Source organism: Dryobates pubescens, chromosome Z (assembly GCF_014839835.1).
Source record: "Dryobates pubescens isolate bDryPub1 chromosome Z, bDryPub1.pri, whole genome shotgun sequence".
Taxonomy (NCBI): domain Eukaryota; kingdom Metazoa; phylum Chordata; class Aves; order Piciformes; family Picidae; genus Dryobates; species Dryobates pubescens.
Window position 1 is genome coordinate 101538171 of NC_071657.1, and position 21497 is coordinate 101559667.

At 39.1% G+C, this 21497-nt stretch overlaps 1 protein-coding gene across 1 annotated transcript in view; it reads left to right on the top strand.

Moving 5' to 3' along the window:
* Positions 1 to 4403: 4403 nt before the first annotated feature.
* Positions 4404 to 21497, top strand: part of IL17REL (interleukin 17 receptor E like) — a 46679-nt gene continuing 29585 nt past the window's right edge. The window contains exon 1 of the mRNA XM_054178789.1: positions 4404 to 4505. Coding sequence (XP_054034764.1) covers positions 4404 to 4505 — 102 coding nt within the window. The remainder of the gene's footprint in view (positions 4506 to 21497) is intronic.

Genomic DNA, 21497 nt, shown 5'->3' on the forward strand with positions numbered 1-21497 from the left:
CAGAAGTTCCACTAGAAGGGAGATACCTATGGAGTGTCTCCTACCTCTGTACCTCTATGCTATGTGTATAGGGTGTAGTTTCTCTTTCCTAGTGGCCTCTATTGACAGTGCAAGGATCCTGACTGCTTCTTGGTTGGTCCCAGGCTTGTCGTTTAACAAATAACCAGGAATAATAACAACTACTCCACTCTTATTTTTCTAGGCAGAGGCCTTGACTCACTCAGGCTGAGTTCTGAGGATATGTTCTCTTTGCCAACAGTCGTGGTTTAAATTATGCATCATGTTCTGCTGCTCGTTAACCCATTTCCATTGAAGTCTGTAGAGTCTCACTTGTTTCAATATGGTTAATCTTAGATTTGCTTCTTTTGTATTTATGGTCTTTCCAATGTCTGATTTATATAAAAAGTTATATAACATCAGAGTGATTTTATCTGCTCTATATAAACACTGAAGTTCAATGCTGTAAAGAGAAGTTAAAAAAAGATCATTAAAACTGCAGCCTACTCCATACTGTCTGCTACTGCACTGATTTCCATTAGGACACCTGTGATACTTCAGAATGATCTGCCTAAAAAACTCCAAGTCACACAAAATTGCTCTTTGCATTACTTTTTAAAATTCAGTTTAAAATGTGGGTACACATGTTCAGCTGAAGGATTGAGATGGTACAGCACAGGACAGCAGATATGTTGTTATCTTAACAGTGCTGGTGTTACTGCCACTTAGAACATTTTCAAAACGATTTTATGAGGGCTACATAGCATCACTTTATTCATTGTAAAGACTGGCACAGTGTCAACTAACTTCCCACTTCACTGTCATTTGCTGGTTCATGCTTTTTAAGGAAATGGTTTTCCTAGACATGGTCTCACCAGAGTGGAGTAGAGGGGGAGAATCACCTCCCTCAGCCTGCTGGCTATACTTCTCTTGATGCAGCCCAGTATATGATTTGCTTTCTGGGCTGCAAGTGCACACTGGTGGCTCATGTTGAGCTTCTCATACACCAGCACCCCCAAGTCCTTTTCTTCAGGGCTGCTCTCAAGCCAGTCACTGCCCAACCTATATCAGTGCTTGGGATTGCCCTGACCCAGATTCAGGACCTTTCATTTGGTCTTGTTGAACCTCATGAGGTTGTCATGGGCCCACCTCTCCATCCTGTCAGGGTCCCTCCAGTGGGAATTTGCTGAGGATGCACTCAATGCCACTGTTCACGTCGCCAACAGAGATGTTGAACAAAACTGGTCACAGTACTGATCCCTGAGGGGCTCCACTTGTCAATGGCCTCCACTAGGACTTGATACTTAGCTGTTTTTTCTTTTAAAGTATGAGAAATACCTTGCAGTAAGAAGCACCTTGTGTTACCAACTCATGTGGCATTCATGATTTAATGGTAAGGTCATATACCTGTCGGTTTTCTATTTTGAAGTATATGGTTTTTACTTCTAATATCTGTCATGACAACTCTCTTTAATTTTCTCCCTCTTGTAAAAGTTTTGGGGTTTTTTGCTATACAGTCACAATGGGCCAAATTTTCACAGAGTCATAGAATTGTTTCAGCTGGAAAAGACCTTTAAGATCCTTCAGTCCTACAGTCAACCCACCACCACCATGGACATTAAACCAGGTGCCTTTTTGGAATACTTCCAGGGATGGTGACTCCACCACCTCCCTGGGCAATCTATTCTAATGCCTGACCACTCTTCTAGTAAAGAAATGTTTTCTAATATCCAGTTTTGCTGAGATGAGGCTATCAGATTGGTGAATCCATATTTACCACTCCTGAAAACCTTCTTTTCCTCTGTGTGCTTAGAGGATATCATTTGTACATGGTTTGGTCTTAATTATTATTAATGACAAATGCCCTGCTTTGTTTTTGTTTTACTTCACAGTGCTCCTAAGGTGCTACTTACTGTTTAGATTTTGGCTGGTTTATATCATAGAATCATAGAATCAATAAGGTTGGAAAAGACCTCAAAGATCATCAAGTCCAACCTGTCACCCAAGACCTCATGACTACTAAACCATGTCACCAAGTGCCACATCCAGTCCCCTCTTGAACACCTCCAGGGATGGTGACTCCACCACCTCGCTGGGCAGCCCATTTCAACAGCTAATGGCTCTCTCTGTGAAGAAATTTCTCCTCACCTCAAGCCTAAACTTCCCCTGGTGCAGCTTGAGACTGTGTCCTCTTGTTCTGGTGCTGGTTGCTTGGGAGAAGAGACCAATCACCTCCTGGCTAGAATCACCTTTCAGATTGTTGTAGACAGCAATAAGGTCTCCCCTGAGCCTCTTCCAGGCTAAACAACCCCAGCTCCCTCAGCCTCTCCTCGTAGGGCTTGTGCTCGAGGCCTCTCACCAGCCTCATTGCCCTTCTCTGGACACGTTCAAGAGTCTCAATGTCCTTCTTAAATTGAGGAGCCCAGAACTGGACACAGTACTCAAGGTGTGGCCTAAGTCTAATGTCCTTATATCCTTGACTAGTGCGTTAATAAAGCTTTAAAGTGCAAAAGGTCTATATCACAAACGTGTAAAAGGAAGTACTTTGTCTTAAGGGTTTTTTTTAAAAGGTTTTTTTTTTTCCCCTTAAGATGGAGGGAACACTGGGAGAAGCAGGATAGTACATAATTTGTCATCATCTGTTCTTCAAGAATGAAGTAATAAAACCATCAAACACAAGCCAAATATTGCTTAAAACATAGGTAAGGTGTTGTGAGGAACAAGAAATAATAAAAATCTGTTATCAAGAAATTATTTCCAGTAATTATTATCAAGAGTTAGAGTCCTATTTGAGCAGGGAGCCTAAGAGCTACATTTCATATGCATAGATGATAGTTTTCAAAAAATATGGCATGGGATACTGCCCAGCTTTTAGTGGGAATATTAACCTGATGGGGGTTCTCTAAACTGATATAATAGAAGAAATTCCAGGATATAAATCATGTAGGAATGGAAAAGTAGGTTGTGCTTGTTTACACATGAGTTTTAAAAAAGCTTATTGTCAAATAAATAACAATAAAGTTGTTTAATTGTGTATCTCATTGCTGCAATAAGTTTTGAAAACCAAAAGATTAAATAGGTGCACAGAGTTGCACAAGTTCATGTAAGCAAGGTTCAGAAACAGATGTTCAAACCAGTGATGTGCACATGCTTTTTAATTCAGAAAATCCTTAAGATACGTGCTGTTAGAACTTGGCAGCATATAGGTTAAAAATAACTCACAGAAATAGCCTATTTAAATGATTTCATATTTTTCTTAAGCATATACTACTGATTCTATTAGGCACGGGAGAACGGACTGGGTAGACCTTTGATCTGGTGTACCTTTATTTATAGATAAAAAAATAGGTTAAAAATTAGCCATCAGCAAGTAGTTCAGTACCATGATTGATGCTATTCTATATGTTCTGACAATAAATTCTCATAACTGGACTCACAAGTAAGTATCTTAAAATACAGGTGTAGTAGATACAGTCGCAGAGCAGACATTGTCTATTTGGTAAAGCCACATCCTAGCAGGTGGTGTGAAAGGTTTTGTGAGGGCTTTGAGGACTTCAGTTCTGACACTGTCTTACTGAAAGATATCCCTGAATTGTGAGCAAGACCTCTCTATGAAGGACTAACCACAGATACTCTGTAGTTCATATGGAGGGTGTTTTTTGGAATACTTGCTCCTTGTGATGGATAGTGGGACGGTGCAAGGTAGCACCCAGGAAGGTGTTCCTGGGCATTTTGTTATGGTAACATGATGATTTGTTGTGACTCACTTGTACCCTGCTTTCAGATCAGATGATGTACAGCTTGTTTAGCAAAGTGTGAAGACTTCCCAAGTGTGTTTCAAATCCCCAAACTGGAGATAGTCTACAGAACCAGAGGCTTCCATTGATAGAAACAAATAAGTGAATTAAGTTCAAGGCACAGATTCCTGCTCATGATAAACAAGAAACCAGTCATCCAAGACACCCACCCCAGCAAAGCTGATTTTTATTCAATGCATTAGAAAACCAGGAAAATAAGTAGACATAAGAACGCATTTGGATTGCAGTGAACCTTCTTGCTGCATCATTGTAGAAACAGTTCCCATGTATACATAGAATTTAAAGACAAGAAATTTGCTAAAACTGATCTGAAACTGACATAAAATCCAGAAGAAAGAGGCTTTTGACTGTGTTTGTCAAAAATTCACATTTCTCATTTTTCACTGTGAAACATAAGAAATGAGCTGAACATGCATTATGTTTCCCACAGCTAACAATTTCCAGTCCTTGGAAAGTTTTAGAGGGAGGAGCTCAGAGGTGCTGTGGGAGGGACTAAAATTCATATTAAAGTTTTGGCACGAGAGGGAGAATTGTCAGAGCAGAAGGTTTCTTCCGAGCTTTTGCCTTTTTTTTTTTTTTTTTATTAGGATGATAAGTATTCATGTTCAGATTCTGCTAATAATTCTTTTTTGGCATTCTGATTGTCACATTATTCCCAGGATTGAAGAATGTGGGCTTTCATGTTCTCAGGTAATCTTATACTTGTTCCTATTTGCTATCTATTAATACAGTAGTTGTATGCTGGCAAAGTAATTGCCAGAAGAGTAAGAAAGCTGTTCTAAACATTATATTCCTGTCATTCTGAATTAAGTATCCAAAGCAGCAAAGATTCCTGTTAGGAATGGAGTGAGAAAATGCATCTTCCATAATTTTCAGCTGCTGTTGTTAGTACCTTTTTAGATCAATCTTTTGCATTTGAAAGAAAAAAAAAACCCCACCACTTCAGTTAATATTCAGTACTTTAGAGAGTCAGTTTTCACAACAGCAGCAGTGTTTCACAACAGCAGAGGAGGGAGGAAGGGAGGTTTCAGAAATTGCAAATTGTGGTAGGAATATACAAAGTACTGACCTTCCCTGTTAATAAATGAATTAAGCTTGAGAAAGAGTAAAACCTGTCTCTCATTTTGTGGGATGAATGTAACTACAATAATACATTTAATGACTTAGGTATGTGCATAAAAGTGGAATGTGAACCATACCATCTCTTTAATAGCTCTGAATTTTGTATGTTTCCAAATATACCCACAAAGGGGCACTATGGAGATATGCTGCTTCTGTTGGCATTCAGAAACGGTAAGAATAAACTGAAAGATAAAGAAAAAAAGGTTAAAATAATAGGGAATCTGACTTGCAGTCTTAGTAGAGGGTAACTATGTGTTTGCTAGGGAGGAGTGGAATTGGTGGCATGAAAGTGTTTGACTGTCTGTACAGACTTCTGCTTGAAGATGTCAGTGTTGAGGACAGGCAATGAGACATACTAAAGATTGTCTAAATGTGGTGGTGCTACCCAGATACTAAGTTAATATCTAAGTTGCAGTAATTTATTCTATATTTTATATATGTAACCTAGAAAATATCAGGAATAAAGATATTTATAAAATACTAGATTGAAGGGCAAATACCTCCTCTATATTTAAAGTTGTTTAATATTCCCACATTAAATTCTGTAGTCTATCCACTTAGATAACCTTTTCAGAATAATAAAATAAATAGTCATAAAAGATTAACCTCTTGATGTACTTTCCTGAGAACTTTTCAAGAATTTTCACGTGCTCATGTTTATGAATGCCAGCACAGGTGTGTTTAAAAAAAGAAGATGCTCCTTGGTGTGCTGCAGTGAGAGTTTAAAATCTAAATTATTTACTGTTCTAATTTATCCCTCCAACGAGTCGATGACTGTCAGACTCAGCATGTAAAAAAAAACAATATCAAGTTGGGGTTTTTTCAGTGGGATTCAGTCTAGGGTAGAATTTACCTCTGGACAACTTAAAGGGCACTTTTCTCTGTCATATCTTAAGTATATTCTAAAGAAGAGTGATTCACAGGATGCCTAAAATATTGACAAACCCCTGAGGTTTGGTGGACTGGCTCCCATTCTTACAGTTTCTCCAAACCTTAAGGTTGGATAACTGAGAGTTCTTTCTTTCTTTATTGATTGATTTATTTTTAATTTACATGGGAAAGACATTGTTTCCAGTATAATGGAATCAATCAGTCAATCAATCATTTGTGATGGTAAAGATGGGATTCAGTCCATGTTTTCTATGTAATGCTGCTTCTAGTTGTATTCAGGGAAATCTTGAATGCATTAATGACTTTTTAGGACAAAAATGTTTTCTCACTGGGAACAATAATGATCTCAACAGGAAAAATTACTGCCAGCAGAGCATTTTCAGTTTAGTGCAAATCATTGTAGCTGCATGAACTTTTGAGTCTCATGACTAGCTTGTCAGAGAAAACTTCTTCCTTTTCCTTTGGAAGTACCTTCAGTTTCCCTACATAATTGACCAGAATTTGTGGCCTCAACCCCATTCCTCCATAAGCTATTTAAAAATTGTGATGTTTATCTTCTCCATTATTTATATCTCAGTGACCTTTATAGGGGCACTAAGCAGATGTTACAGTTTGTCTGTGTGCAGTACAGGTGTGCTGCCCTTGGCAATGGCACATCGGATCACGAAGTAAAGAATGAATATAGGAGTTTTCCCCTAGCAATTTTCTTAGTGTGATAATGAGATATTCTAATTTGTGAATTATAAGAAGTTTTCTGTAGCTCCTATTGATACATGTATTGCAGAGAATTGTTTCTTTGCTTATGAATTTCCCCTGTAAGTTTTTATAGCAGATTTCTCTTCTGCCAAGTGAGCCCTGAAATTATGTGGTTCTTTCTAAAGCAATATGGGAATAAAGCAATGAACTGGCCTTGTTTTCTTTTTTTCCTTCCGTGCCTCCCCTCCCCCCCCCCCCCCCCCCCCCCCAACTGTTGAGTTTGAGCAGCAAACTAGGTATTAAGGTGGCTATGTCCCCTGAATATTTTTAAGTAGTGTTGACCTCCTTTGGTACTCCTTATCAGAGCATTGGTTGTACTTAAGAGGGAAATAGTGAACTGAATGTTTTGAGATATGTAACTTAAAAGCTCTTCACACTGACCTGTTTAGCTTTTAGAACTTACTTCAGCTTTATGAATCATTCTTACTTTACTGGGAGTATTCAGCAAAACATCGCTGCATTCCTTTGTATAAGGCCATATCCAGGCTTTGTTATTGTACGCAAACTCTACTTTTGTTCAGTACAGGAAAGGAAAAAAGCCCAAACATTAGATGTTTATGAAAGTACTACACAAAAATTCAAACAGCATGAAAATATACTATTGCAGGTGGAGTGATGGTGAAGGGACAACCAAGCCTTTTAATGTAATATGATTTAGTTCTTGTTCCTTATTTTAATGACTTGCCTTTGCAGCTTGTGTGATATTGTGGTATTTCATGGTTGAATACAATGGGCTTGGTCTCCTTGCCTCACCCAATAGCAAATATGGTTATCAACCAAGTTTCCCTGCAAAAGCCTAGGGGAATCCCAGCCTGCAATTGAAATTGGGTTTGTGCCCTACTCATTTTACAATCCACATTGTTTGCAGACTGTACACAAAAGAACAAGCTTATGCTGAATTTGACTCAACAGCTGGTAAAGATCAAGAGCACTACATTAAAAAAAACCACCCCAAACAACAAACAACCCAGAAACTATTAAATTATATTTGTATTGTCTACCATTAAGCGTAGTAACATTTTCAAAGTCCATTGATAAAGAAGGAAACCCTAAACTGAATCTGGGGTTTCCCTGCAATTATGAGAGTTATTGGCAGCAAACTCTTGATATAGCTGCTGCCTGTTCATGCTATGTATAGTCCCAGTATGTGGTGTTTCTATACTGGATATTTATGCCATAGATCAGTCCATTGTTACAGAATACTACACCAGAGGTAGAATGCAGCCCTTAGGCTACTGACTCAGCTGACATGGATTGGCATTCTTTGTTCATTGTTAAGGTGATCAATTTGTATCATAAAAGTGATTTCCAGCCTCTAAAAAATGGTCATAGTAATCTAGGTGAAATTAATTTCTACTCTAAGATCTGTTTAAAAAACTAGTTTTAGACAGGGAAAATGTCATCAGATTGATCAGAGACCTGGATTTCTTGAGTGAGAGAGAGAAATAGTGTGAAGTCTTGACACAGAAAGATGATTCACCACAGACTTTCTTGTGTATACATTGATATACCCGGTGACTGGAAGAGATTAATAAAAATAGAAAACACACCCTTTGCTAATATTTGCTGAGATGCAATACAATCCATGAGAGCATGCCCTAGACTGAAGGCCTGGGGTTTGCATCCCTACATGTCATTGACTCGCTTGTGTGGCCCTATTCAAGTAATTTCCTTTCTTCCGTTTTCACAAGTACAAAATAGTGCTGACCTTTCTGTATTATGTCTTAATTATGTGTTTTAATTAAGTGCTTTGAATACTATAATTAAGTGTTAAGTATTCATTAGTCAAAGCAGTCATACTTAAAGTCAGGAGAGCTGCAGTTTAGCAAGTTTTGTTGTCTTACCTCTTGGACTGTGTTTTACTTTTGCTCTTATGGTCAAAACCAGCTCATGACAAGAGACACTTAGCTTCTGTTTTTCCTGCTGTGTCCTATGCCACTAGTTGGGTGCCATCCCATTTCCTCACCCCTGAGAAAAATGCAGCCAGTGACAGGTACAAACAGGAACTTAGAAAATTCTCTAGTGTTCTTCATTATAGAGCATCTACCACCACTTTTTTTAGAAGAGGTGGAGATGCAGAGAGCTCTGCAATTCAGAACTTGCAAAAATTCAGCAATAACTCTTAGGTTTTTTACTTTGTCACTTCTGCCTTCCTCAAAAGCTCTGTAGAAAGTTTACAAAGTCTGGGAAATAATAAGCCATTGGAGTAGCAAAAGCAGGGGCACTATAGACAATCATGAAAGCTGGTAGCACAAAATTAGAAGATGTTGGAATTGGCCCTGACAAAGCATCCCAAAACTGAAACACAACGCAAGTGCTAGAAGCTTCACCACCATGAGATTTCAAACTGTATGTGCAATCAGTACCCATAGCAGGGGGGAGACACAAAAAAAATGAAATGAAATAAAAAAAAGTCAGTGAATTTTACCTCATGATTCTCTCTGAGTGCTGATCTTGCTGAGGGAGGATGTCCTTCAACTGCATTTAGACCCAAAACTTGGTGGTGAATATTGTGTGGGAGTAGGTGCTTTTCACAGCTGCAGAATATTGCTGTGTGACTGACTGATTTTCAATTGGGAAGCTGCTCGTAAGTTATCTGGGAATTAATTAATCTAGAAAGTACAATTTTTTTAGGACTGTTAATAACCTTAACATATTAGCTTAATTTGTACATTTACTGAAGCTGGCAATGCTGTACCTATTACTTTCTCATGTTGATTTATATTGCCCCATTCTTCCTTTCTTGACAGAATGCCTATGCATGGGAGAGAACCAGGAATGATCAGAGATAAGCAGGACCAAAGAAGCGGTTTAAAAGACTTCTTTCTAAGGATAGCTTTGGATACTAACCTTTCTTTTTGGCTCAGCATTGAGATGCTAAGCCTCAATCCCAGATGTGTATGTAATATGGATCTAAGAAAGGGGTTTCTTCCTATCTCTGACTGTAATGAATTTGATTTCTGGGAGCCATGAATTCCCACATGGAATGCTGTGACTTCCAGGCTGTTCAAACCTGAAACCAAAATTTGAAGTTCTATGCATTGCATTGCCATCCTTCTCACAGGAGATCTCTAGATTTTATATATCAATTCTGGCAGATATCTTTGTAGTAGTTTTCATACTATTGGAAAAACAATTCTCCTTCTGATTTTTCTAACCTTTATTGGGTCTTTGTTTGAAAACCAGGAAATTGTTTGCCATCCTAAAAGACACAAAAGAGAAAATATGGCCCAAACAGCAATGTGTTGCATAGGAAGTTCCAGACTAGTTCTGAGCTACTTGGCTAGGAATGATTGTAGAAGCAGTACATTTGTATATATTCAGATGTGATATGGACACATCATAGCCCTGACCCTGCCTTTACAACTGCAGGAATTCACTGGGCCAGAATTTTCTGAGGTCATGAATAAGCTGGAAAGACACAGTAATTAATGATGCTGAGCACTGGAATAGATTGCTGTAGAGCTTACAGAGGTCTCTGCCTAAGAAATCTTTCGTATGTCTCAGATGAAGGTCATTCATTCTTCCTAAGACAGAAATGCAGAGTAAAGGGCATCTTGAGTTATTTTCTATCCATAATATCTCTGCTTTCATTAATAATGTTTTATTTTTGTGGGATCTAAAGGTGGACTGTCAAATCATATTTAACTTATTCCTTCTGAACAGTTAACAGATCTGCCTTGCTGTACTGCATATTTTGCCCTTTCAGCACGCACAATATGCACTGTCAAAACTTCATGGAACATACAGTCTCATTCAGTCTGTGCAAAAAGGGAGACAGTTTTAGTTGTACTTTGCAAATTCTCTGTGGCTCTTTCTCTTGCAAGAAGATGTTTCAAGTAATTGTTTTGAATGTGTGGTAAATTTCAATAATTTCTGGAAAACTGTTTGTCTTGGAGTTGCCTCTACTTGCCTGCATGTTTTCAGAAAGTATGAATCACATAAACAGCATTGTACAGTACCAGATGTACATTCATTGTCTTTTCGTGGAAAACTTTAAGGAAATAGAATTTATTGCAGTTAATACATTTCACTGTCTCCAGTTCTGTTTTTCCCTTTCATCCCTACATATGCAAACTTCCTTGATCTTTTTCCTACTTCCTCATCTCCTTGAGCTGCTGTTCTTTTTTCCATGACTACAATGGCAGTTTTCTCCATGAATTTTCAATTTTGATATTTTAGTATTGTAATTTTCCCCATCTATTAAATTTACATTTGCAAGTCTCATTAGATCATGCTTCATGCTTAGTTTTTGTCAGTGGTATGTGTTCTCTTAATTTTTTCACCATTATTTTAAATGTAAAACTTTTTGAGCATGGTCACATCTGTGTTACCATTCAGTCTGCCTTTTGTATCTCATTTTCTCTTCCACTTAGGGGCAAAAAACCCTTCTTAGGTGAATATGTGGCATAGGTGGTTTTCAGTGAGTAAGGGCTATCATTAAAAATGAGACATAGGGTGAAGCAACATATAATCAGCCTGTGAAGGTACTAACAATGATGGATTTAATAAGCTGAGGCCATGCCCAGGAATTATTGATGCCTCTAGGGACAACAGCATGATCAAGAGAGTCAGGTGAAACAATGCTGTTGTTTTAAAGTTAGTAGAATCCTGCCTTTTTGGAACACCTTCTTTTGGACATCTGCCTGCTTTAATTGGACTGTGCTAACTTTAGCAGCTGCAGTATGTAGAAGATACACAAGATAAAGCCAAATATATGATTATTCCATAATTTTTTTTTTAAGCTTCCCTCCCAAGCCCTGAAACATTAAAACCAGAAATAGACTTTTTTAGTAATTTGTTACATGTTTTGTTTTATATGAATTACTGTTCCTTAGCAGTTCCACATTTATTCAGAGAAGTGCAACAAAGCTTGTGAGGGGTTTGGAGCGCAAGCCCTATGAGGAGAGGCAGAGGGAGCTGGGGTTGCTTTGCCTGGAGAAGAAGAGGCTCGGGGGAGATCTTACTGCTCTCTACAACTACCTGAAGGGAAGCTGTAGCCAGGTCGGGGTTTGTCTCTTCTCCCGGGCGGCCAGCACCAGAACAAGAAGACACAGTCTCAAGCTGCACCAGGGGAGGTTTAGGCTGGATGTTAGGAAGAAGTTCTTCATAGAAAGAGTGATTTGCCATTAGAATGGGCTGTCCAGGGAGGTGGTGAAGTCACCATCACTGGAGGTGTTTAGGAAGAGACTGGATGAGGCGCTTGGTGCCATGGTCTAGTTGATTAGATAGTGTTGGATGATAGGTTGGACTTGATGATCTCAAAGGTCTTTTCCAACCTAGTTAATTCTAATTCTAATTCTAATTCTAATTCTAATTCTAATTCTAATTCTAATTCCAATTCTAATTCTAATTCCAATTCCAATTATAATTCTATTGTAACTAGCTTCTGTATCAGTTGTCTCAAACTGCAATTTTTTCAGCTGGAATGCACAGTGTAGAGATTTTCAATAGGGCTTTCCTGTATAGTAGGGAAGGCACTTATGTAGGGTCTGTTGTAAGATTTCTGATGTAGGATTAAATACTTTCAGATGTCATAATAATAGAAGTGTGAATAGTTAGAAAAGAATTCTTTCAACATTTTTCAAGCATACAGCCACAAACCCTGATATTTTTCATCTTCATGTACTAGGTTTTCCACATTTCACTGTGGCGAGATTGTTTCTGTAGCTCAAGCAAGCATGATCAGAGTGAGTTGGGCAACTTTATCATTATGTCTGTAATGGAAGCTGTTCTTTAACCAGTACTGTTGCACCAGGAATGAATAAGGCCTCTAAGGACATACCACTGCTTCTAGCCTGGCCCAAGGGATCATTTCTATAGCCTTGCATCCTTACACAGCAGCATAAAATAAGGACAGAATAAAGCCAGTCAACATTTAATAATATTTCTGAGCAGGAAGAACTATAACCAGGGTTAGTTCCAAGTTTACTTAGATTTGAAATTTGTTTACCAAGAAGGGGGAGAAACATGATTTTTTAATGGGATCTGCGAGAACCAGAAGCATGTGCTCCTGAATTTCTCTCCAGGGCTCTGAAGGGTATCCCGCCCCTGACACATGGCCTCCGATGTCTCAAAACTGTTACAACAAATTATTGCCAAGTTTGCTTTTCGGTTCTACATTTTATGTGATCCATTGTGGCAGGGTTAGGATTAGCAATTTCATTTTTCTTTTTAAACCCCTGTGCCCCTGACTTCTCAGCATAGCATCTGTGCAACATTCACCCATTCTATGAGCCTGTTCCTTTTGTGTGATTCTGGGCCATTAAATGGAGAAAATGAGAAAGCACCACCGATTTGTCATGGCAGTATGAGAAATCTGCATGCTCAGTGTGATGCTGCCTTAAGTTAAGCAATGGAAAAATTAAGTACTGGATTTGACAGGTGGTGTGGAAAACCCTCTCATTTACTAGGCAGCATGGCAAAAAGACAACTTATGGTTCAGACTGCTTGAGGTTAAGGAGACTGTTGCATCTGGCTGTCCCTTGAGGTAAGGACTTGAAAACTAGCGTGCAAAAGCTGGAACATGCCTGTATTCTGCTTTGCTACTATTGCCAGTTTGAAAGAAGCAAGGCTTGAGCTTTGTTAATTTAACCTCTGTTACTATTAAATCTTCTCCGACCACCTGCTATATAGGGGGATGTGTGAGTCTGACAAGCGAGTTTATACTATCCCAAAGAGCTCTGGCATGAGCTAGATGTCATTCCAACTTCATTCTGGTCAGGAACTGCAAGCATCCAGGGAGCTTTAAAATCAGAAAAGGAGGTGCCTAATAAGGTTAAATACCTCTGGTGTTAGGTGGCAATTAATAGTGTATTATGGATTAGCTGAGGGAAGTGGGGTTGTTTTTTCTGCAGAAAGGAAGACTATTGCTCTCTACCTGAAAAGGGGTTGTAGCAAGGTGGATGGTGGTCTCTTCTTCCAAGTGACAAGAAGAATGGCCTCAAGTTGCATCAGAGGAGGTTTTGATTTGGTAGTAGAAGAAACTTCTTCACTGAAAGGGTTATCACACACTGAAATAGGCCCCCCAGGGAAATGAATCCCCAGCTCTGGAGGTATTTAAAAGACACATAGATGTGGTGCTACATTGTAGTATAGTGTTGTTGTTTGTGTCAGCATTTGTTGTAATATAGGTGTTCAATCACCCTGAGCACAGCTTCCAGGATAAGCAAAAATACCAAGGCCAGTGAAGGAGCGGGAGGAGGTGCTGGAGCAGGCTGGTTGCCCTGCAGCCTGTGGTGAACACCATGGTAAGGATGGCTGTCCCTCCGCAGCCTATGGAGGACCATGTTGGAGCAGATATTCACCTGCAACCCATGGAGGACCCCATTCTGGAGCAGGTGGATGCCCAAACCAGGGTGTGACACCATGGGAATCCTACACTTTAGCAGGCTTCTGGCAGGACCTGTGGATCTGTGGAGAGAGGAGTCCATGCTGCAGCAGGTTTGGTGGCAGGACTTGTGAGCCTGTGGGGTACCCATATTGGATCAATCCATTCCTGAAGGACTGCACCCCATGGAAAGAGCCCATGCTGGAGCAGCTGATGAAGAACTGGTGACCATGGGAAGGACTCACATCGGAGATATTTGTGGACAACTCTCTCTTGTGGGAGTGACCACATGCTGGAGCAAGGGGAGAGTGGGAGGAGGAAGGAGCAGCAGAAACGACAAGGGATGAACTGAGTGCAACCCCCATTTGCCATGTGATTTGCCATCCCTCTGTGCCTCTAGGGGAGAAGAGGTAGAGAAATTGAGAGTGAAGCTGACCCCAGGAGGAAGGGAAGAGTGGGTGAAAGGTGTTTTAAGATTAGGTTTTATTTTCTCATTATTCTACTGTGATTTTGATTGGTAATAAATTTTATTAATTTTCCCCAAGTTGAGTCTGTTTTGCCTGTGATGGCAACTTGTGAGTGACCTCTTCCAGTCCTTAGCTCAACCCACAAGCCTTTTGTTGCATTTTCTCTCCCCTGTCCAACTGAGGAGGGGCATTGATAGAGTGGCATCCATCCAAGGTCAACCCACCACAACAGGTAAAAAGTTTTTCCCCACCTAATTCCAAGTTCATTTGAATCAGTGGAAAATTTAAATAATTTATTCATTTAAATCAGCTCACTCAGCTGTAGTCCTCCACAATTTGTGAATGTGAGCAGGGTTGCATTTGTCATTTATAAATGTCACAGTGTACAGTAGATCACTCTTCTGTTCCTGGGACTGGCTCCAACCATAAGTAAAATGAGTAGTTGCCTAGAGCAAAATGATGAGGGGTTTGCTGTGTATGCCAGAGCACTGGAAAACCAAGCCTGCAATATCCCCTCTCTTTTGCTGAGCAATAGTGCTAGTGTATGAGAGAACAGCAGCTGGAATAGAAAAAGATCTTCAGGAAAAAAAAAAAAAAAAGAAAATAAAGGAGATAATTCCAGTTGCCTCTAGCAGCAGCAGGAGGAACAACTCTTTTCCTAGAGGGTCTCTTCTCATAAATCTTCAGTTCTTGCTTTGCTCTTTTTCCTTTTCTGTAGCAATCTCACTGCCCACTGGTTCCAGTCACTTTTGAGGTGGCAAGTCTCAGTGCTGTTAATGTGGCTGAGGGATCATGACTAAGTTTTAATTGGAACCTCTTTTATGCGACAGAGATAATGCTACCATCCTAACCTCAAAGCATGGGATTATCTGTGATTGTCTAGAGAGCTTGTGGAACCTATGTTCTCCTATTTTTCAAGAAATGGTCAAAGAAGTGGCTGACCTCATCTGTTGGTGGTGACAGTGCAGCTTCTAGCTGGAGGTTTGACTTAGTGACCTCCAGAGACCCCTTTGACCCTAAATTTCTTTAATTCCATTTTGCCATCCTCTGTATGAGATCTCCAGTCATTCACTGAAATAACCTTTAATGGTGTGTTAGAATTGTTAGACTAGAAGTGCTGACTTGGTAGACTAGTTGTCCTTTCAAGTAGCTGAATGATCTGAAATTTTTGACACTCTGTGTATGGGATGACTGATTTGTACCAGCTGAGGGTATGGCATTCAAAGAACATTTTAATTATGCTTTGTGTATTGTATGCGATTCTGTTTTCTCAACAACCTCTGTTAACATTTTAGGAAACATGACATCAAAATAATTGATTTTTAAATTTTATTTTCTTCTTTTATTAAAAAAGAAAAAAAAAAAGAAACTAGAGCATATTGTTGCTTCCAGCAAATTCTGCATCTACTGCTGGAGTTGAGGCATACAATAGAAGAGGCAGCTTTTATTTCAGCCTGTCATAGCTCCCTTTGGTCCAATAAATTTAAAATCAAGTGTTTTTTCTGTAAGCCCTATTTGTGTGGCAGCATTATTTTTACATACAATTCACTGACAAAAAAATACTAAGGAAGAATATTCTTCCCAGTTGTGAGAACTCAAACAGTATTGTTTTGACTGGACATTTGCTTAAAGAGTAAATGCATGTCACTGCAAAGGGTTCCCAGAAATATAATTACTATGCTGCCAACTCTTTTACTTCTTCTGCTCCATAATTTGGATACTGGACAGTCCAGTTAAAATATGGGAACAGGATTCCTCTGTATTCATACAGTGCAGGAGGGAATACATACTGACTTAAAGTCAGAAATCTGTGTTATACCTGAATAGTATCAGGTAAATAGAAGGGAGAGAATTTAAAGGGCATGAGTGTCTTGTGCTCTGTGTTGCTGAAGTGCTGCTAAACTGTTGTGGAGGTATTGGCCTTGTGATAAACAGCAGGTTGTGAAGAACAATGTCCATACTTCAGCATGTGCATGTGCAATGGCAAATGGCACAGGAAACAAAAATTGGTGCAAGTCTGTGCATTAGCCCACTGTGAAGTCTTGCTGAAGATTGTCCAATAATTTTCAATAAACCAAATAATCTCTCCCCTGTTTGTTTATTGTCAGTTCACTATGTAGTTGAGAGCACATTGACATGGAATTAAGACAGGCAGATGTCATGTTACTCTGTGGGACACAAGCTAGCTCTCATCCAGAAAGTGTATGACCTTCTTAGCACTGTTGCTGAGCCTGAGTTTAATATCCCACTTCTCAGCTGCATTTATCCTCTCAGATTCAGCACTGCACTGATGTGACAAAATGGGTTTTGCTCAGCTTGGAACAAATGTGGAGAAACTCAGAGCTGGATAATGCACAGGCATGACTCAGATGTTTTGGTTTTAGCATTTTGTAAAAAACCCTAGCAATGCCCAGGCACTCTTGCACAAGTGGTAGGTCAAAGCAGTCCAAAATAATGCTTTGTCCTAAGTTCAGGTGCCTATTTCCTCTCTGCATGGATATCAGTCCAAATGTTTCCTTCTGTGATTTCTTAGTTGATCCTATTGCATACTGTTCGCGTTTCTAATCACTACATTGTCGGTAAAAGTTGAAGAATAAATTTTTTTGACTAAAATTAAAAAGGATCATCAATAAGATGATCAAAAAGGATCATCAATAATACCTCACCAATGGAAGTAAATATATATGACATCAGAGCTAATACAGATACTCCTTTTGAGAAAAGTTTATTTGGGACTCTGTTATCAGCAGTACTGACTATGAATTTTTAGCATTTCTAATTTTATATATTATGTGTATTAGTCATTATAATTCCTCTGAGTCTCAGTAAATATAACCACTTTATTATTTTTTTCTTTCAATTGCCAAGTGTCTTCTGTAGGGCTACTATTTTTCCTTTTGACTTGTTTCCAATAACATGGTTTTCTGCTATAAATGCCCAACCATGATGCAGTTTGGTAAGATACACTGGTGGCCTTTGTAAGAGTACATTGAGAAAAGTCCTGTGAGCTTCCAATACCCAACAGCACCAAGGACATATCCAACTCAAAGCCATTATCTCCTTTGCCTGTGAAAGTAGCTCTGGAAAAAGCTAAAGTATACTCAGCTGTTTCCATTTGTGAAGTTCTTCCTAGACAGTCTCTGAGGCTGAATATCTCTGTGAAAGAAATTACAGTCATTTGTTGATAGTTTGAGGGGCTTTGAATCCTCTCTGTTTCCATGAAAATTTAAGTTGCACGGACCCGTATCACTTTGACTGTAGCTGTCCATGGCTCAGAGAACTTCTGTCTTTATGGAGGTGATTGAGATCACATTAACATTGTCAGGTTTTTCACTAGAGGCCATAAGAAATAATTTAGGACTCTGCAGGCTCTGCCCTGCATGAACTGAAGGGAGTTAGCAGATGTAGAAAAGATGACTGCGGATGGACTACTTATACAGAAAGGAGTGAGTAGCGCTCTCTCTGATATGACATGCTTGTGGTGCTCCCACTTTATGAGGCACCAGATAAACCCTACTAGGAAACTGTCCTAAGAACTGTGTGTGGTTCTGGTCATTCCATTTGGACAGATGCATTAAAGTAGAAATACTTGCTGAGAAGGGCGGTGGTAAGGAAGGAAAGCCATTTTTATTGGAGAGGAATAAAAGTGAAGAGTTATATTACTGCTTGTAGATAAATGGAAACCAAATTCCAGGATGGAAACCATTTATTTAAATGAAAATATCACAATCAGAAGTCAATACAAGCTAACTCTTATTGTGTTTGTGTTAAAAATGAAAATATTTGTTGCTGGTGGAGACAAGGACTTCTGGAATAGCACACAAAAGCCTGGCTGATTTCAAAATGAAGCTTCCCTAGTTTTTGAAAGATGATGTGGTACCTGTAGTTTTTAGGTGACTAGGCCTGGTGATCTGGAGATCCTTTCTAACTGTGTGCAAAATAAGATGGATTTATGCAGAGCATCTCCTCTTGACTGGGAGTCAAAAAGAACATGAATGAAGTCATCTTCTTTATCAGCCTTTTGGTATAATTTGAGCATCGGTTACTGCAAGATTGCACTTTCCCTGTGTTGTAAGAATATGTACAGTCCCATGCTTACTTTTAATTGTGGTCAAAGAACAGAAATTGCTGAAATAGAGGGAAACATCAGAATATGGTTGTGTTCCTTTTTGTCTGCCCTGACAGTTGGACCTGAAGTAGGAATGTAAGTGTTAGCTTTGCCACTGAGAATCTCTAAAGGGGGAAAACTGTTCACTTTACATTCACTGACTTTAATGTCTCTAATTAAGTGTCAGTCTAATTCAGTGACTAATTCACTCACTTTATTTAATGAATGCTAAGTGTGTCCAAATTAATAAATATATTTTAAGGTTTTTCAGGCATATTACTCTTCCTTATTGAGTTGTGGAAGAGCTGCCACCAACTCCATTACCAGCAAGGTACAATAGGGCTAACATGTAGACTATGAAAACAAATTTGCCTCAGACTCTTTCCTGCATGACAGAATATTCAGGGGAAAATTTCCAGAATTCTGCACTTGATTCAGTGCCTGGGCATCCTAGAAGAAATAGAAAGCAGGTCAAATATTTATTTCTTTTCCCTGGCAATTTTAATTCATGAAAACACTTTCTATGCCCCCAAATCCAAGTCTTCCTCTACTGATCTCACTTTCTTCTCTGCAATCCTTAAACAAAGCAATATTATATTACAATTGACTTACATTGAGTAGAAGTTGCTGTGCTAGCTAAAAAGTTGGCACCACACCTTCTATTCAGAATGCTGCATGTTGGTGGTGTCTGTTCAGATAACCTCTAGCTACAGTTGAGCAATACCTCGAGTGGGGAAAACCCTAGAGAAATAGGAAAATCCCTAACTGTTTGTGCATTGTGTAAGGATATTTTGCTTAGGCACTTCGCCAAAGCAGATATGAGTCAAAGATGCTCTCTGCATAGGAGTAAAATGTGCTATCATGTTCAGAATCTTATTTTTGCATAAAAGACACCCACGGCATTTGTGAAAGAGGAAGAAAATTTCCATTCTGGTTTTAATCTGTTATGTTTTTCTATTGCACTCATCACTGAAAATTCCTGAAAACAAAAGATAAAGAAAGTGGGAGAGGAACTTGGTTAATTTATTTGACTTCTTCTTTGAGACAATTGGTCTCTGTCAACTATTCTGCAAAATTATTTTAAGAGAAAATACCACCCCATGCCTCCTTGGTAAAGAAAAGAGGGGGCGGGGAGGGGGAAGGGAATTTAGCTGCAACCAAATGGCTATTGTAACTGACAAGTGTTTGAGAAAATGTTTGATTATTTATGTAAACCTTCCCAAAAGCACCTCACCCACAGCAAAACCAAATGCCCTAGAATGAGAAAACATCTGCCTGCCAGAACAGAAATCACTGATACGTCTTTTATACCACCATGGATGAGAAGATAAATGCAATGTGGTACTGGAAGGTGGTCAGGTGGTAGGATCCATCTGAGCAACAGTGAAAAACAAAAATTAATTAGGATAGACTGGAACCTATAGGAGGATTTCTGCATCATCATACAGCAACACAGAAGTGAGTGGGTTCTTTCATGTTTGTAACTTAAGAGAATTTGTTCACATACAATTTGCATTTTCCAGGTGTCATAACAGGGGCTCCAAAGCACTGGCCTTCTGTAACTGAAATGCTGAATCCTCAGAGTTTTGTCAGATTTTTGTTGTCTAGTTGAATGGGATCCTGTGGTTGTAACCAGAAAGAAAGATTACAGAGGTTCAAGATGATGTTTTAAAAAGTGTTTACTGGCAATTGGGAACTCTCACAAGCTACCTTACCAATCTGGCTGCAAAATGGAAAGTTAAAATATGAAAGGATTCAGTAAATTATCAATCTTATGAGAGATTAATTTATTCCAGTAAGCAGTGGCTCAAAAACCAGTTGGTCCAACAGTTCGGTTTTCTAGAAAACCATCTCTCTAAGTCACTCACTTTTTGCAGTCATTTTGTGTATTTTCCTATTCCACTCTCTAAGACCATGGAGAACCTCGAATAAAGAGACTGATATCAAATTGTCCTTCTGCATAGTCTTGCAGAGTTTGATTAGAACTAATTATAAATTAGAGCTTTGAAACAGCAGTTAAAATTCTAGTAGTGTTATTTGAGCTGGCGTGTTCCACTTCTATTGATTTAGTGCTGCACTCAGTTATTTAAGAAAGCTGTAGTTTTCTTTCTATTGATGAGTGTGCATTGGGAGAATTGGCAAACCACCAACAAAGCCTTTTGGGGCTAGGCAGAAATGAAAAAAATGACATGTAATTCTATGAACATGTTATAGCAGAAATGAGGTCACATGAGTTACATTTTTCAGTCCTTCAGAGGGCTTTGAGGAATTTATGAAACTGTTGAAGTACCCCAGTTTTAGAACAGTTATGTAAAGAAGTTTGATTTCTCTTATGGGACTGTGGAATAATTTAGATTGGAAGGGACCTTTAACAGCCACCAAGTCCAACACTCCTGCAAAGAGCCAGGACATCTTCACCTAGATCAGGGTGTTCAGAGTTCCATCCAGCCTGACCTTGAATGTTTCCAGGGAGGCAGCATCTACCACCTCTCTGGGCAACCTGTTCCTCTATTTCATCACTCACATTATAAGATTTTTTCCCCCCTTATATCCAGTCTGAATCTACCCTCTTTAAGTTTAAAACCATTATCCTTTGTCCTGTTGCAATAGGCTCTACCCTGAGTATTATTGTGTAGAAGCAGCCAAAGCAATGCCTTCAACAACATCACAACTAATTTTTATGATCTTCAGTCTATGAAAGTGTGTGACCATCTCTGCCTTTTTATAAGTGGTTTAAAATTCCACCTTTTATGTATGTGCACTTCTATGAGTCACAGTGACAAACTGCCTGTTGTAGAGGATTGCAACTTAGCTCTGTAAGTGCTTGTTAAAAATGAAAGTCCCAAAAGGACAAAGCAATGGAAATGAATCCATGTTAGATACTTGTCACTGTCTTTTTAAATGTCTTTAAACCCAAGCATATCTAGCTGAAGATGAAGAGCAGCAATGAAGGAAAGAAAACAAACTTCTAAGCCTAAGGTGGAAGCTGCCACAGGGTAGTGACCATG